Genomic DNA, 17,446 nt, shown 5'->3' with positions numbered 1-17,446 from the left:
ATGCCAGGGTGGGTGGGATAATGAGCAACCAGGCATGTAGTCTTCCCAAGGCAAAACCCCAAACGAGGATGGAGACAGGACAGAAACAGGATGGAAACAGGATGGACCTGAATTGTGAGTCGTCTTCTTTTTTTTTTCAGACCGCACTTTTATCGCCCGCCCTCCAGAGGATAGCACGGTTATTAAGGGAACAACAGCCATGCTTCAGTGTGAAGCTGCTCATGACCCAAGGATTTCCATCAGGTTAGTTGTCTACATGGTGATTCTCAGTCATCCAGGTCATGGTTGTCCCAAAGGTGCTTTTTCAAGAGCCAACTGAACTTCCTTTGTAGTTTACCGTATTTTTCAGAGTATAAGACGCTCCGGACTATAAGACGCACTTATCTTTTTTGGGGAGCAAAACAAGAAAAAAAATCTGCCTCTGCCTCCCAGCAATTTGCCTCCTTGCAGCAAACGGCCTGCTTTAGTTTCATTTTCATTTTCAGCACAACCTGATTAGCACAAGAAAAAAAAAAATCTGCCTCCCAGCAATTTGCCTCCTTGCAGCAAACAGGGGAGGCCCACGTGGCAATAGGCAGTGGCAATCCCTGCAGCCTGAAACAGCTGAGGGTCGGGTGGCCAATCCAACCGACAATCAGCTGCTCCTGCTAATCAGGCTGTGCTGAAGCTGAAACGGGCTTTTTGCTGTTTGCTGCAAGGAGGTAAATTGCTGGGAGGCAGAGGCCAAAGGGTGGGGGGGGCTACATTTGGTGTATAAGACGCACCCAAATTTTCACCCTCTTTTAGGGGGGGAAAAGTGTGTCTTATACTTTGAAAAATACGGTAGTTGACTCTTGAAAATGCACCTTTGGGACAATGAGGTTGCTTGTGGTGATGGTTGTTTGTATCATTTATCCCAACTTAATTGTCCCAACCATCAATGTTGGCTTGGGTGAGTTTTCTTGCCCTAGTTTTCCATTCCAACCAATCCAGTTTGAGACGGTAAATTACGCCCTTAATCCCATCAAGTTCTCTTTATTTTTCCCGCTGCAACCGTATGCATTATTTACAATGAGCTATGTTCCACTTCATGATTTCAATACAACGTCCTATGATTTACTGTCAAGGTTAACACAATATCAATAAAACCGACTTGTCACAAGCCGATCCTTAATGAGAATAAAACCCAAAGCAATTTAAGGGAATTGGTTTTGCAAATCGGTCTTTGCAAATCTTAGAAGCCTCACTTCCCCTCCTCCACCCCCCCCCCCACACGCACCCCTCCCTCGAGAAAAACCACCAAGAACCAAAGCTTCGCCAGACAAAATGAACCTTTTAACTACCAAATTCTACAAGCAGGGAATCAAAAGACTTCCCTCTGTGTTTCATACACAAGAATGAATATAGATATATCCAAATCTAACTAAAAAACGCTTCCATTCCCTTTAGAAAACATCAAACAATGCCATTTGTCAAAAGAAAAAAACGTGTAGACTTGACTAAAGAAGAAACTGTGTCTTAGATGCTTTTTGTTCTCATAAACGCTGGTAGGATTCTGAGTACAAGTCCCGCTGTAAAACGGCTTAAAGCAAGAATTCTATTCTGCAAATTGTGACATTGAAATCACAGACAGGGAGAAGAAGAAGGAAAAAGGAGGACCAGGCCAACCCGCTTCCCCCACCCTGCAATCTTTTATCCTAATCTAATCAAATCTTTATTGTGGTCGAAGACCAGCCTAAGAAGTTCACGCTATGTATAATTAACATTTACACAGTATTTTTCGAGAGTGAAGATTTTTTCACCTGTTGCCTAAGAAACCTTTGCAGCAGCTTTGAAAGAGAATATTCTAGGTTTTGGCATAATGAATATTCTTCAGTGTTCTACGTTATTCTTTAATTTCAGTCATTGAGACGCTTGCCCTTCACAAATCGCTGACCTTGAGTCTTGAAATGACACAAATCGCCTAATTTTTTTTTGTAGGCACCATGAAAAACCGTATCTGCTTATGTATTGTGACCTAGGCTCACTTAGTCATTACAAGACACAATTGATCCCAAACAAAACTGTTTTATTATAACAGCTGAGAATTACTTCATTCCCAGCTTAGCCCAAATTAATTCCAAAACAAGTCCTTCAGAAAAAGCCCTTCGGGATTATCACAAACCTTTATCTTCTTTGGCACCCTGCCAAAGGCCTTTCTTGGCAAAGCCCCACGATATTCAGAAAGGAGAGACGCCAACTGGAAAACAAATTTAGCAACGTTGCTTTCCGACAAAGAGCCCAAGAGAAGTTGCTGGTCTTTTAAGCCTTATGGGAGGGGCCAATCATCTCCTGGCCTTACTCCCAAGTCGTCCCTTTTGCTTTAGCTGCTCTTGCCTTCTGGCAGCTCTGCACATGCGTGCACTAGGAACAGGCTCCTCCTGTTCCTCTGCCTCTCTGCTGTCTGACTCTGGAGGCTCCGGATTCCGCACATCACTCCCCGATGGCCCTGGCCCCATCTCTGCCTCCGACACAGAGCCCTCATCCAGGCCTTCCCCAGCCTCCAGGACTGGCCCATTGTCCTCCCCAGCCTCCTCACTGTCTACTCTGCTGCTAGCTCTGCAGGCTACTGGCGGACCATAACATTATGTTTCTGATATTTCTTAATATATTACTTATTATATTTAACAACAGCATAGGGGAAAGGAAACTTGTCCTATGTTCCTTTATGTTTGGAAGGAGTTATTTATCACACAGTAGAATAAAACATATTTTAAAAGTGAAATAAAACCTTGGGCTTCCCCAATAAATATATGAATAGTTTTGGCTCCTGGTAATCCGTGGAGCCAAGCTCGAACTCTGGGTATATTTAGTGAAGCCAAGAAAATACAACTAAGAAGGGAAAACTCTTTGCTTTTTCAAAACTTGGTTGGGTTCAGATTGCCAATGATAGCTTCAAATTTGTCCCCACACGCCTCAAAAAAATAACTGAGGTACTTATATTTGAGCTCTATAAAGTAGGGTTACATCCTTTTATCACAGTTTTTGTCAAACTGGACGAATTTAAGAGGGGTGGACTTCAACTCCCAGAATTTCCCAGCCAGCATGCATGCATGGCTGGCTGGTGAATTCTGGGAGTTGAAGTCCACTCCTCTTAAATTATTCACCTCCGGTTTTAGCCAGGTAATTTCAGCACATTCATCATGTTTAACAAAACAGACAGCTGTCTTTTAATTAATCTTATGTACTGTGACCACCAGGTACACTTGGAAGAAGGATACCGTGATCATCAATCCATCCAGCAGCTCCCGAATCACGATCGAGAAAGATGGCAGCCTCATCATTGGCCAAACGTGGTCAGGTGACATTGGAGACTACACCTGCGAAGTCAATTCCTCGGGCGGGAATGATTCACGCGTGGCCCGAATGGAAGTAATGTAAGTTGTCTCGTAGCACGTTGGGATGGGGAATGTCAGGTGATCAGGCTGTACAAAGTTAGCATCCACCCCTCTCCTAGAAGAATGAAATATTTTGGAAAATATATTAAAAAAGGCAGAATATTATATTTCCCTAAAGGAGAAACATGCTCTTGGAAAGCAGCCCCCACCTTTCTTAATAACCCCAACAAGCCTGGGCCAGCCTACCTACCAGACAAAAGACCTTCAGATCCAGGGTGATAGGATTAAGACATGGCCCTTCAGGACATTAGCAGAAGACACAGAGCCCACTGCATTGCAATCTCCAAAGGACATTGCATCACCTAGCAAGCTTCAACCAAACCTGGGAGCTCAGACAAACATGACCCCATAGGAATCTGACAACAGCCAATAGAATAAATGTTCTTGCACAGGAACAGGAAGCTCAAGTTCAAAGCCCAAGAGAAGGTGTAAAACCCCCTCACTCTCAACTCCATGTTGTCAGCTGCACTAGGACCATGTGCTGGGTGGCCCTGTTCACCATTAAACCCTCTTTCCAATCAGCCTCCATGTTTCCAGTGTCTTTCTGGATATTTTTCCCAACAAGGTCCATACGTGAAATTAAACAGATTTATTGGTAATCATTCTTAGACACAAGAATCTTCTCAACCAACAGTCAACGCCTGCTTGCAGTTAGATAAAAGTCAACAGAACTCAAGGAAAGTTGGACGTTGTTTGTGCCTATGTAGGGATTCTAGGCCGATCCCTCTTTTAACTCCACGCCCAGCTTCTGCCACTCCTTCACTTTTATAAAACATGTGAAATGACAAGCAGCTTCTTCTTCCTTTATCTTTTTCTTAGCTTTGCCTCTTTTTTTTTTCTTTTTCTTTTATTTGAGTATATTTCTCTCCGGAGGTTTTAATTTTGCTTAAGATTCATCACACAGAAAGGGTTTCGGAATCAATGAAACTAAATCGCCTGAATAGAATATTTTATGAGCTACTATAAAGTTACACAGGAAAAGCTAGTTTACATAATAATACTAATAGTTCCCTCTGTTTAGCATTCATCATTCCACAAAGAGGCAGGGTTCTTTTTCTTCCCAGATGGAGTCCTTCTCATGACAGTTTTCTCTACCAATCAGGACTAGCCTTATTGTTTAAAATGTATTTAAGGTTAATTAGATCACTTCCTTCCAAAGGGTCTCGAAATGGCCAGAGAGAATTCTTAGCTCCGTTTAGTTTGTAAAAATGCGTTCTCCACTCAGATGCCTGGATGTCATCAGAGCTCTTGTAACCTCTTTAACAGATCCACTTTAACAGATTAACGGAGTTGGAAGAAGGGACCTTGTAGGTCATCTAGTCCAACCCCCCGCCCAAGCAGGAGACCCTGCACCATTTATGACAGATGGCAGTCCAGTCTCTTCTTGAAAGCCTCCAGTGATGAAGCTCCCACAACTTCCGAAGGCAATTTCTGTTCCATCGGTTGATTGTTCTCACTGTCAGAAAATTCCTCCTTATTTCTAGGTTAACTCCAGTGGTGGGTTGCTACTGGTTCTCCCCGGTTCGGGAGAGCCGGTAGCGAAAATCTTGATGTGAGAGCGAACCGGTTTGCTCCGACTGTCAGCCTCCGCACTATACTTACCTTTATTCCTTTGTTTTTAGCCCAGCTGTAAGATGCAGCAGAGCAGATTGCCATGCCTCAGCTGTATTGAAATTCAATGCGCTCGCGTGAAGCGCAAGTTTGGCATGTGTGTGAGCGAAACAATTGTGCGCAAAGCAAACCGGTGGTAACACCGGTTAGAACCAGGGGCGAAATGCTCCCAGTTCGGACCGGATCACCCGATCCGGTAGCGATGGCGGCGGGTGGTTCGGAGAACCAGTAGCAAAAATCCCTGGCCCCCCCCATGCCCAGCTGAGCCGTGCGATCATCAGAGGTTTTTTTTTTACTTTTAAAAGCATTTTTTCTACAACCTCTTCCGCCGAAAAAATGCTTTTAAAAGTAAAAAAAAAAAAGCCTCTGATGATTGTGCGGCTCAGCTGGGATTGTCAGAGGCTTTTAAAAGCATTTTTTCTAAGAGGTTGTAGAAAAAATACTTTTAAAAGCCTCTGACGATCCCAGCTGAGTTGCCTGATCGTCAGAGGCTTTTAAAAGCATTTTTTCTACAATCTCTTCGGCTGAAAAAAATGCTTTTAAAAGTAAAAGAAAAAAAGTTGGCCACACCCACCCAGCCACATTACCCACCACCACCACCAAGCCACACCCACAGAACCGGTAGTAACAAATTTTACATTCCACCACTGGTTAAATCTCTCTTTGTTCAGCTTCCATCCATTATTCCTTGTCTGGCCTTCGGGTGCCTTGGAAAACAGCTTGACCCCCTTCCTCCTCTCTATGGCAGCCCCTCAAATATTGGAAGACTGCTATCGTGTCTCCCCTGGTCCTTCTCTTCACTAAACCAGCCATGCCCAGTTCCTGCAACCGTTCATCGTACGTTTGAGCCTCCGGTCCCCTAATCAAACAAATGGTTGCAAGTTGAGAATGATCTATATTAAACCTCTTAACAGTTCCATTTTGAATGTACAGCCAGCACCCACAAAGGAAGCAGACTTTGCCCGGGTCGCAAACATGAGTCTCCTTATGTGACAACAATATAAAAAAGTTGAATGTGTGTGTGTGTGTGTGCTTCGGGGGGGGTTGGGTTCCCCCCCCCCCGAAGCAAAATGTATTTGCACCTGCCTAAAGTGCCTCACGTCGTGTTAAATTGCAAGGCGAAATTGCAAGATGATTGGATCTTATTATTGCAGTTCACGAATCGATCAGAAAATGTGCTTCTAACGAGCCAACGTTTCTCTAAAGAGGCCCAGGTCCTCTGATCTCTTGAACATCCGGCATTCCTCCCTCTGTGAGATTTTTCCTTGTTAAGAGTTTGCAATTTGCCTACTTTTTCCTCCCTATTCAAATGTTCTTGTGGAAGTGAAAGGGGGCTTGAATTCATCGCTGAATTGGCTTGAATTTCTTCCGTCGGAGCAACAAAAGCAGGCCGTGAAAGAATCAAGAGTGTTTTTGTGGGACAAAGGAATTCCTAGCGTGATCATTTCTAGAATCTAGTCCCGTGATGGGGAACCTATGGCACGCGTGCCACAGGTGGCATGTGGATCCGTATCAGTGGGCACGCGAGCTCAGCTCCGCCAGCTGATTTTCGGCCCATTGGAAGTTGGCAAACAGGCCATTTCTGGCCTCTGGAGGGCCTCCGGGGGGGGGTGTTGAGGAAGGCCATTTTCGCCCTCCCCAGGCTCCTAGAAAGGCTCTGGAGCCTAGGAAGAGCGAAAAACGGGCCTACCGCGCCCACCGGGCCATCACGTGCCAAAAGCAGGGGGAGCTGTGGGGGGGGGTCGCATACGCATGCGTGGGGAGCATTGAATTATGGGTGTGGGCAGGTGTGCAGACGACCCCCCGCACTTCCCCCGCTTTTGGCACGCGATGGCAAAAAGGTTAGCCATCACTGATCTAGTCTATCAGTTTTCGGAGGGAACGATCTCTGTTTTTGCCAGCTCACCGTACCTAGCCTTCCCTTGAAGGCTCCTTCGTCTACCATCCCAAATAACCTGTGCATGGTTGAAGTTTATTACAACCTTTGTATTTCTGAAGAATGTCGCCTCTCCACCGCCGAGCCTAGATTGATTCCTCTTTTGAAATCGCCGACTGTCCTGTTCATTTTTTTTTCATCTGGAGGCAGGTGTCAAGATTCCAAGTAATAGCCCCATAGAAAGCAGAACTCCGAGGCAGACAGATTCCGCAAAGGACAGTTTTATTGGAGATATCATTATTGGCACAAACTGGTGAAAAACCGACTCTGAAAATTCCCGCGGTTTTCTGCTGATTAAAAAGGGGAAAGTTTCCCCCTTTCCCCAAACAATCAGTCACATTGTCCAATAGAGATGCTGGCTGGTTGCCTGGTTACTTCACCCCTCCTTCCTCCAGTCACTTGTTGGATTGTCCTTGGTTCCCACAGAAAACTATTTAGTTTCGGCTACAACACCCCCCCCCCACTCTCCATCTACCTATCTTCCCGCTCCTTATCCTCTCTTTGCATTGTGGCAACCCTGAAGCCTGCAAAATGGGCCCAGCCAGGTTCGCTTCAGAGTTGACAGCAAGGGTGAAATACAAAATGAAGAAGCCAGTGGTGAAATCCATTTTTTTTTACTAATGGTTCTGTGGCCGTGGCTTGGTGAGCGTGGCTTGGTGAGCATGTCAGGGGAAGGATACTGCAAAATCTGCATTCCCACCCCACTCCTGGGGGAAGGATACTGCAAAATCCCCATTCCCACACCACTCCTGGGGGAAGGATACTGCAAAATCCCCATTCTCTCCCCACTCCTGGGGGAAGGATACTGCAAAATCCCCATTCCCTCCCCACTCCTGGGGGAACGATATTGCAAAATCCCCATTCCCTCCCCACTCCAGGGGAAGGATACTGCAAAATCCCCATTCCCACCCCACTCCTGGGGGAAAGATACTGCAAAATCCCCATTCCCTCCCCACTCCTGGGGAAGGATACTGCAAAATCCCCATACCCAACACACTCCTGGGGGAACGATATTGCAAAATCCCCATTCCCTCCCCACTCCAGGGGAAGGATATTGCAAAATCTCCATTCCCACCCCACTCTGGGGCCAGCCAGAGGTGGTATTTGCCGCTTCTCCGAACTACTCAAAATTTCCACTACTGGTTCTCCAGAACCTGTCAGAACCTGCTGGATTTCACCCCTGGAAGAAGCCCGTTAGAAGTTGACTCCGGATTGTTTACCGTAGGGCTGCGTAAATCCTTTGAAAGAAAGTTTCGGAAAGCACAGGAGTGCATACCGAGTACCTCTTTTTGAATGGTTAAAGCGAACAGGCCTCTTCCTGGCTTGCGCAGCTGCTGCCAAAGTGGTTCCCAGCTGGCCTTTCCTGTTTAGGCATCAACAGAACATTTGGCTTCGCTGTATCCCAGATGCGGCTGCTTTAATGTTTGCAAAAGGAGATGCAGAGGGTACTGCTGGGCTTCTCAGCCTTAGCAATTTTTAAGACCTGTGGACTTCAACTCTCAGAATTCCCTAGCCAGCATGTCCCACAGGTCTTAAAGTTTGCCAAGGTTGGAGGCCTCTGGTATGTTCCTGCATGTTCTGGAGGACCTCCTTCAAAGGATTGGCACAGCTCTCGTTGGCAATTTGACCTCGTCTGTGCCTGTTGAGAACTTTTAACCTGGCATTTGGGGTGTAGACCATCTCAAGACCTTTAAAGGGCAAAGACGTTCCAGGCCCTTGACTCATCAACTTCAATTACCTTCTCATCCTGGATGGGTGTCCACCAACTGGGATCTCTGCCAGCCTTGCAAGGTTGTCCACAATTGGATTTGAGGCCTTCTGCATAGAGAACATGTTCTGCTACAAAACGTTTGGTTTTCAGAGTCTTTAACGTAATTCTCTTCTATGGGGTCCTCGGTGCTCTCTGAATTTGGTGATTTTCTTGAAGACATTGTATAACCCAACTAGGAAATACCATCAGTGCTAGAAGGGAGTAGGGTTTGATCCAGTGGTGAAATCCAAATTTTTTTTACTACCAGTTCTGTGTGCATGGCTTGGTGGGCGTGGTGTGGCTTGGTGGGCATGGCAGGGGTAGGATACTGCAAAATCTCCATTCCCATCCCACTCCTGGGAGAAGGATACTGCAAAATCTCCATTCCCTCCCCACTGCTGTGGGAAGGATATTGCAAAATCTCCATTCCCACACCACTCTGGGGCCAGCCAGAGGTGGTATTTGCCGGTTCTCCAAACGACTCAAAATTTCTACTACCGGTTCTCTGAACTGCTCAAAATTTCCGCTACCGGTTCTCCAGAACCTGTCAGAACCTGCTGGATTTCACCCCTGGTTTGATCCCTGTTTATATACAGTAGCTTGCCCTGCCAATTTTGGTGGGAGAGAGATTTTCGCTTTTTCTCTCTCTCTCCCTCTTTTTTTTTTTCTTTTTTTGCTTGCTTGCTTGCTATGGAGTCCTTGGTGCTCTCTGAACTTGTTTATTTTCTTGCAGACGTTTTATGACCTAACTAGGGAACATCATCAGTGATAGAAGGAAGTGGGGTTTGTTCTCTAGCTGGGTCATGAAAAATCTGCAAGAAAACCGCTAAGGTCAGAGAGCACCAAGGACCCCAGTTTTCAACTCCGAACTACAAAAAAAAAATTCTCTTCTATCAGTTAATTCTCTTCCTCCACTTTTCTTCCTCAAGCCCTTTCCCCTTCCATCCCTCCTTGTCTACCTCAGTTTCCCGATATCGAACAGTAGGAACCAGCCCTCAATCATGCGTCCATATTATAGATGCTCCCGAAGTACAGTCAAAATGTAAACACAACGAGAGCGACACAAAAACGAGACGAAAACACAAATGCCAGCAATGTAAACCAAACCAGTTTGAATTTCCCCATCAATAAAAGAGACTCAATAAGAACGGCTCTCAGTAATGCATACTAGCAAAACTCTCAATGACACCCAGTGATTTTTTTTTTTAAAAAAAAAAACAACCTCTGTTGTGGATTCTACATTTTTCTCCAGTTGCATAGACTGCTTGTACCATTTGCGCTCCTTTCATTTTGCACGCTTCATCTGAGTGAGAACAATTAAGAAGAAGTCAGGCAGAAAGCAGATTATCTTTTCCATACAATAGAGAAGAGGGTTGGGTTTTTTTTGTTTTTTTTTTTTAGTAATTTCCAACCTCTCTGGTGGGCTATTATGCAGGAAAGAAAAATTACTGCTGTATCCAAAATTACCTGCAGTGGTAGAAAAACATATGTGCAGGCTTGCACGGCGCGAAGGGAAGGGGAGGGCTGCTCTCCTCATTCTGAGTGCACGGGGAGTGGGGGTGAGGGAACAGAAGCAGATCTCAGATGGTTTCCTTTAGGTTATTTGTAGCACCAAAAACATGTGTTGTGCGAAGGAGACAGCTTCCCAAAATAAGAAGCTGGTCTTAAAGCACCACTGATAGGAAAGCAAGAGAACCATCATCAAGGCAGGCACAGGTTCCAGCGAGAAACCACTGCACTTCATGTAGAAGATCTAGAGCAGAGGTGTCAAACTCGAGACCCGTGGGGCCGTCCTGGAAACAGCGATGGACCAGCCCTTGGTGCCTCCGCCAGTGAAAACGGAGCTTGGGAAGGCGTCCGAGTTCCGTTTTCACTGGCAGAGGGTTGCAGGAGGCAGTCACAGCTGGAAATGGAGCTTGGGAGTCTCTTTTCGCTGGCAGGGTGCAGGATGACACAAGTAACATCGAGCTGGCCACGCCACTCTGTCACCACGCCACATGCACGCCCCCCAGAGGTTAGACACAACTCTGATGCGGCCCTCGATGAAATCGAGTTTGACACCCCTGTTCTAGAGGCTCTTCATATTCATGACTTTGTGGTAGCACCCAAGTTTTGGCATGCAGGAGCCTGAGTGGCGTAGGAGGCTAATGCCTCCTACTAAGGCAGCATTTAACATCCGAGTTACTGCGAGTTCAATTCTCACCAGGCTCAAGGTCGACTCAGCCTTCCATCCTTTCTAAGGTGGGTAAAATGAGGACCCGGTTTGTGGGAGCAATAAGCTGACTTTGTATAAAATATACAAAAGTATGAAGGCTATTGCTTAACGCATTGTAAGCCGCCCTGAGTCTCCAGAGAAGGGCAGCATATAAAAATGAATAAAAATAAAAAAATAAAATAAAAAAATGTAGGCAAGCCTAATTCAACCCTTTGTGTGAAATCCAGAATAGCCAACTCAGAGGAAAATAGAACAATGGACCATAGCAATAGGGCTTAGATTTGTATATCGCTTGATAGTGCTCTACAGCCCTCTCTAAGCAGTTTACAGAGTCAGCTTATTGTCCCCCAACAATCTGGGTCCTCATTTTACTGACTTTGGAAGGATGGAAGGCTGAGTCGACCTTGAGCCTGGTGAGAATCGAACTGCTGGCAGTCGGCTGAATTAGCCTGCAATACTGCACTCTAACCACTGCACCACCAGGGCTCCTTAACGCTTTTTCCAACCTCCATCTAACTGGTTGTGAGAATAAAACTTGATGAGCTGTTCCAGTCAAGGAAGTTTGCGCAATAGTTAGAATGCAGTATTGAAGGCAAATTCTGCTCAGTGCCAAAAGTTCGATTCCTTCTATTCTGACCGGCTCAAGGTCGACTCAGCCTTCCATCCTTCTAAGGTCAGTAAAATGAGGAACTAGATTGTTGGGGGCGATAGGCTGATTCTGTAAACTGCTTCAAAAGGGCTCTGAAGCACCGTGAAGTAGTATGTAAGTCTAAGTGCTACTACTGCTATCTTATGACCTGGGCAGTAGAGAATATATATTCACTCAGTTCCATCAGTAGCTATTGCAGTAATTCAGGGCAAGAAGAGCTAACGAAGTGTTCATTGGATCAAGAATTAAATCTCGTGAAAAGTTCAGGCTGGTGTTAATATGAAAATTCAACGTAGATGTAAATCTATTGGGGTTTTTTTCTAAGTTTTTGTCCAGCTGCAGTTGATTTCTTGGGCAAAGCAGTCAATTAGCTAACTGGGAAACCATCCTGTTGCTTTAAAATGCCTTGTTTTAAGATTGGTACCCAAAACATCAAGCTTATGTAAAAATAAAAAAAACCAGACACACAAGGCCAAAACTGAAAAGGAGATTTTTTTAAAAAACCATCCAAAAACCATTGAGAGCATCTTGAAACTTCTTGCCAATGGATGAAGAGATGTTTTATTTATAGTTAGAAATTCTCCTTATTCACGTCAAACGAAGATTTGTTAAGTATCTGCAACACATTTGCCTAAAGCAGAAAAGATTTAATAATAGCACTTACTTTGGGTTTCTATTTTAAAGACAGTGTTAATAGTGTTGCGTTGGAAGGATATTTTACTTCCTCGTTTTGACAGGCAAAAAATACTCCGGTGAAGATTTGCCCCTTTGACACTTCTGAAATTTCATTAATAGGCAAATAATTTCGTAGACTTAAATTTTCCAGAAAGGCAAGAAACCCAAATCAACCCATCAGAGTTCACGACTGCAGCTCATTTTTTTTTTTATTTTATTTTGGTTTTTTTTTACTCACTGTACTTGCAATCGTTTCTGTGCTTTGGGGAATGACATCAAAACATTTGTCCGCCTGAAATTAATAATGGTTAATATCCACTTCTGGGTGGAATTGAGAGGCCAAGACATTTTCTTGGTCTGGAATTCGTTTTCCTTTTCCCATCAAAGTTTCTGGTGACAAATGTTTCTTGCACGCCCAGTGGATTTACCTTTAAGGGCTTAAGGTACGTGGGCATGAATGGCTGCAGACAGTTACAGATATATATATAGAAGGCACCAGTTCATTATTCTCACGTTTTACGGTCTTTGCGATTAATGCCATAGACTATTTAACTGAAAAGACCATTTAACATTTTGCTATTATTACATGCCGGATATAACTGAAGAAAGGACTTTGCGATAATGTGACTGTTTAAAACCCACCAGGTTTTTTCACTTCGATGCCTACCATATGTGTTGGACCTTGAAGTCCATTAATTCCAAGTCATCACAGTCAATCTAGCAGGCAAGAGTTCAGATTCTTCTAGATTAAGTTCTTCTAAGGTTGAGATCTCCCCCAATACATTGGCTGAGAAATCAACCTTAGAAGAGCTTAATCTTTGCAGGAAGTCTTCCTGGTTCATCAGGACATTCTAAAACAGAAGCTGATGAATTTGTCTCCTGCTCGAGCAGGAGGGTTGCAGTAGTGGGTTGCTCCCGGTTCGCACCGGTTCGCAAGAACCGGTAGTAAAAATTTGTAGTAGTTCGGAGAACCGGTAATAACATTGGCTGGCCACGCCCCTGAACCGGTCCCCGGCCCGGTTGCCACTCACTTACCCCGCCCACCTCATCAGAGACTCTTTTTTTTTTTTTTTACTTTTAAAAGCATTTTTTCTACAAAAAAAATGCCTTTAAAAGCCTCTGGCGATCCCAGCTGAGTTGCCTGATCGTCAGAGGCTTCTAAAAGCATTTTTTTTCTGCAACCTCTTAAGGTTGTAGAAAAAATGCTTTTAAAAGAAAAAAAAATGGTGGCCATGTCCACCCAGTCACATTACCCCCCTACCAAACCACGCCCACAAAATAAGCCACACCCACAAAATAAACCACACCCACAGAACCGGTAGTAAAAAAAAATTAGAACCCACCCCTGGAGGGTTGGACTAGAAGACCTTCAAGGCCCCTCTCAAGTCTGTTATTCTGTAATTCCGTAATACACGAATACATGTAATACATGAATTTGGGATTATTGGAAAATATTAGCTGGTGCCGTCTTCTTAAGGATCCAGCATGTTTTCCCAAATAACAGGACAAGACAAGATTTTTATTTTTTTTTAATTTGATTTATATGCCGCCCTTCTCCGGAGACTCAGGGCGGCTTACAATGCGCTAAGCAATAGCCTTCATTCTTTTGTATATTTATACAAAGTCAGTTTATTGCCCCCACAAACTGGGTCCTCATTTCACCTACCTTAGAAAGGATGGAAGGCTGAGTCAACCTTGAGCCTTGGAGAGATTCGAACCAGCAGTAAATTGCAGGCAGCTGTGTTAATAACAGGGTGCATAGACCACTGTACTATCAAGGCTCTAGATTGAAGTTGTATTTCAGGAGTCCAAGAATCTCTTTGCTTTTCCCCTTTGAAATTCGAATTTGAAGTAGGTAAAACCAAACCCTCATCATTTTTTACCCACCCCAAAGAACCCGGTTTCTAAGTCTGCTTAAGAGAACATCCTCCAAGTACCAGCCAAGAAACATGAAAGGCCACCTCTGCCTTGAAAGAGGTACCTAACCAGCGAAAGCCGGTTTGACTTTCACGCAGTCACTGTCAGACCTTTATTCAGCGCATTGGCAGCCACTCTCTGCTAACAACCACTCTCTCAGTGTGCGCTTGCATCTTTTGTTTTGCATAATTAGGCAGCTTGTTTGACAGTTTTCACAGCTTTTCCGCAGAAACTCTGCGCGCTTTGGATGAAGGGCCAGCTCAAACTGAGATTTGAGTGATGTGAAACGGCTTCCAATCAATGCACGGGTCCTAAATTCACTGGGATGTACATAGATCTTTCGGCTTTTGCGGCTGTTGATCTTGCTTGAGCACGTTTGTTCGGGTACATCACTGCCTGGGACTCCAGTTATGTCGGAAAGCTGCCAGCTAGGCCGGAAGGAGGAGTCAAGAGAAGACCTAGCTTGGAATCCTTGCATGGCTGCAAGAGGCATAATAACTTTGATCCAGGGGTGAAATCCAGCAGGTTCTGACAGGTTCCGGAGAACCAGTAGCGGAAACTTTGAGTACTTCGGAGAACCGGCAAATGCCATCTCCGGCTGTGGGGTGGGAATGGAGATTTTGCAATATCCTTCCCCCAGGAGTGGGGTGGGAATGGAGATTTTGCAATATCCTTCCCCCAGGAGTGGGGAGGGAATGGGGAGTTTGCAGTATCCTTCCCCTGCCATGCCCACCAAGCCACGCCCACACAACGGGTAGTAAAAAAATTCGGATTTCACCACTGCTTTGAGCTCCCTTATCTGGTCCTTCCCAGGGAAAGGCCAGCAGTCTGAAAGAGGTTCTTGTCACACAGGCGTTAAGCAATAAAGTTCCTGACTTTAGCTATTCACAAGCAGCCATGATTGCTTGGTTCCTTGCCTCTGAAAGATATATCTGAAAGAACGCAGTGATTTGCATTCCCAGAAATTATGATTTGCATCCGGTAGCTCCCCGTTATTACAATAGCCCTTAGAATTGTTGCAGAGACTTTCTATCTCCTCCGTCGCTGTTGAAAAGGTAGTAGCTCTTTTCATTTGGAATTTAATAAACCATCAGAAGCAGAGCTTGTTCCCTTTCAGGGATCCCTTTCACCCACACAAATCTAATTTAGTTCTTCAGTTAAGGCCAAGGTTGTAAGGAACGACGTCTTCGCCGATGCCAAAATTAAGTTCTTTTCTCCACTTCAGCCACATCTGAAATGCAGAGCCCAGCTTTCTACAGCTCCGGTTTTAAAAAAGCACCGAGCTGGAAATGCTTTTGTTTATGAAGATGGTCACGCTGAGATTTTTTGATAGCTCTTAAGTACGCATCGGCTTCATAAAATATGAAAAGCAATGAGTGCAGGTTTAAATTAAGGGTGTCAAGTACAATTACGACGTATTTCGGCTGAGTAGCGAGGGTCAGCAATAATTGATATTGAGGGGAGACTTCCTGAGAGCACTCAGGGCTAAATTCTTAGGTGGGTTGCACCTTTCTTCGATAAAGGAGATTAATCAAGGTGCGTCATCTGCAGAGATAACTGAAGACTTTGAGACAAGATTCGGACCGCTGTTCCTCTCCTCCGGCTGTTGTGATTTAAAGAAAAGAAAGCAATCAATCCAACTTCTGGTTTTCTCCTCACTTCCTAGTGCTCTGCAAATCTAGATCCACCGTTTGAGTTGGGTCGATTGCTTATAGGGAAGGGTGTAGGCTGTTCTTGTCTAGAGCAGAGGTGTCAAACTCAAGGCCCAACTCAAGATGTGGTCGGATCTGGCCCACAGGGGTGTCCTGGAAAATATAAGGGGCCAGCCCGCTTTGCTTCGGCCCAGTCTACCCAATGCAAAGAGGAAACATGCCAGCAGTTCAGGGTGTCAGGTTTCGATGCTATCTCAAAATAAATAAATTTCCAAACTGCCGATCTTTAAGGAAATTTTCTCTTTATTCGAGCACAGCCATCTGATCCTGACTCTTTCGCGGTCAGTACTGACCTTTGCCCCACAATCCATCCCTTTCCGATCCCCAATTCTCTGCTTCTTATTGGCTATCTTCCAAGTCACTTTCCTGATTCCTTCTTCGTCAGATCACAGGAATGTCTCCCCCACTCTCCCATCTCCAAGGAGACAGAACCTTCAAAAAGATTTAGCAGGCAAAAGTTCAGGCTTCTCCTCCCTTTATTATATGTCAGTGCTGGGATGCTGACATAGGGACTGGTGTCGAGCTGGCCATTCCCACTCATCTGGCCATGACCACCCAGTCAGCCACATCCAGTGAGTGGCTTCCAGCTGGCCACACCTGCCCAGTTGGCCACGCCCCCCAACCCCCACCCCAAGGTCAACCACAGCCCTGATACGGCTCTCCATGAATTTGAGTTTGACACCCCTCGTCTAGAGCAGTGATGGCGAATCTATGGCATGCGTGCTGGAAGTGGCACACAGAGCCATCTCTCCAGTCACGCCAGCCATCGCCCGTTGCTCTTCCAGGTTCTCTTGCACCAGGTGGTCTTCACACATACGGAAACCAGAAGACCAGGTGACCGGCGCACAAGCGCATGCTGGAAACCAGAAGCTCAGCTGCTCTTCCGGTTTCCAGCACTTCCCCACGTGCGCACGCGCACTTCCATTTCAGCACTTGGTGCCGAAAGATTCGCCAACACTGGTCTAGAGGACTCTTGAATTCAATAACCAGAAACAGCTGGCGTGTGTGTTACTTGCTTGTTTCCATAATGGCTTCCTAACTTTTTAATCCCTTTGGGAAATAACCATCATATCTGCTCGTTCGCTGTAGCTAGCCCAGACAAGTGACTCAAAATCCATGCACAACCTTTTGTCTGGAAAGAGCATTGTGCTACCCTAATGTAGGTCATGTGAATCAAACTGAACGCAAAGAATCTTCTTAGGATCCTGGCTTCTGCCTTAGAGTGAAGATATTTGGTTGTCTTAATTTGCAAAAAGCTCTCCTGATGCTATTCTGGTGTAAACAATGCATGTTCCCTTTCCTTTTCTTCATCTTTCCGATGGGACAGGTGTATGCGTGCTTAATCCCATGCATTTTTAGAAATCCTGTCTTAAGGGTATTATTTTTTTTCCCCCCAGAACTGTATTCTTTGTCATCTTTATTATATGGTATCTAGGGGCATTTTCATTTGCTCTGCAGGAACTTTCTTTTAATCCCAATTATGTTATTATGGATCTACAAACCCTGATCTGTACTAACAACTGCCTTTAAAATGGTCTATCTCCACCACCATAAGTGAGATTCAA

General features: G+C 45.0%; 1 protein-coding gene across 2 annotated transcripts in view; it reads left to right on the top strand.

Annotated features, from left to right (window-relative positions):
* Window positions 1-17,446, top strand: part of SDK1 (sidekick cell adhesion molecule 1) — a 426,731-nt gene that overhangs the window by 251,580 nt on the left and 157,705 nt on the right. For both annotated transcript variants that reach the window (XM_070955387.1, XM_070955388.1), the window contains 2 exons: window positions 141-243; window positions 3,219-3,395. In XM_070955387.1, the coding sequence (XP_070811488.1) occupies window positions 141-243; window positions 3,219-3,395 (280 nt within the window). The remainder of the gene's footprint in view (window positions 1-140; window positions 244-3,218; window positions 3,396-17,446) is intronic.

Source organism: Pituophis catenifer, unplaced genomic scaffold, assembly GCF_029215685.1.
Source record: "Pituophis catenifer annectens isolate HBS135680 unplaced genomic scaffold, rPitCat1.0.hap2 SCAF_16, whole genome shotgun sequence".
NCBI lineage: Eukaryota > Metazoa > Chordata > Lepidosauria > Squamata > Colubridae > Pituophis > Pituophis catenifer.
Note: the sequence above shows the minus strand (reverse complement) of the source record. Positions and strands in the feature narration are given on the sequence as shown.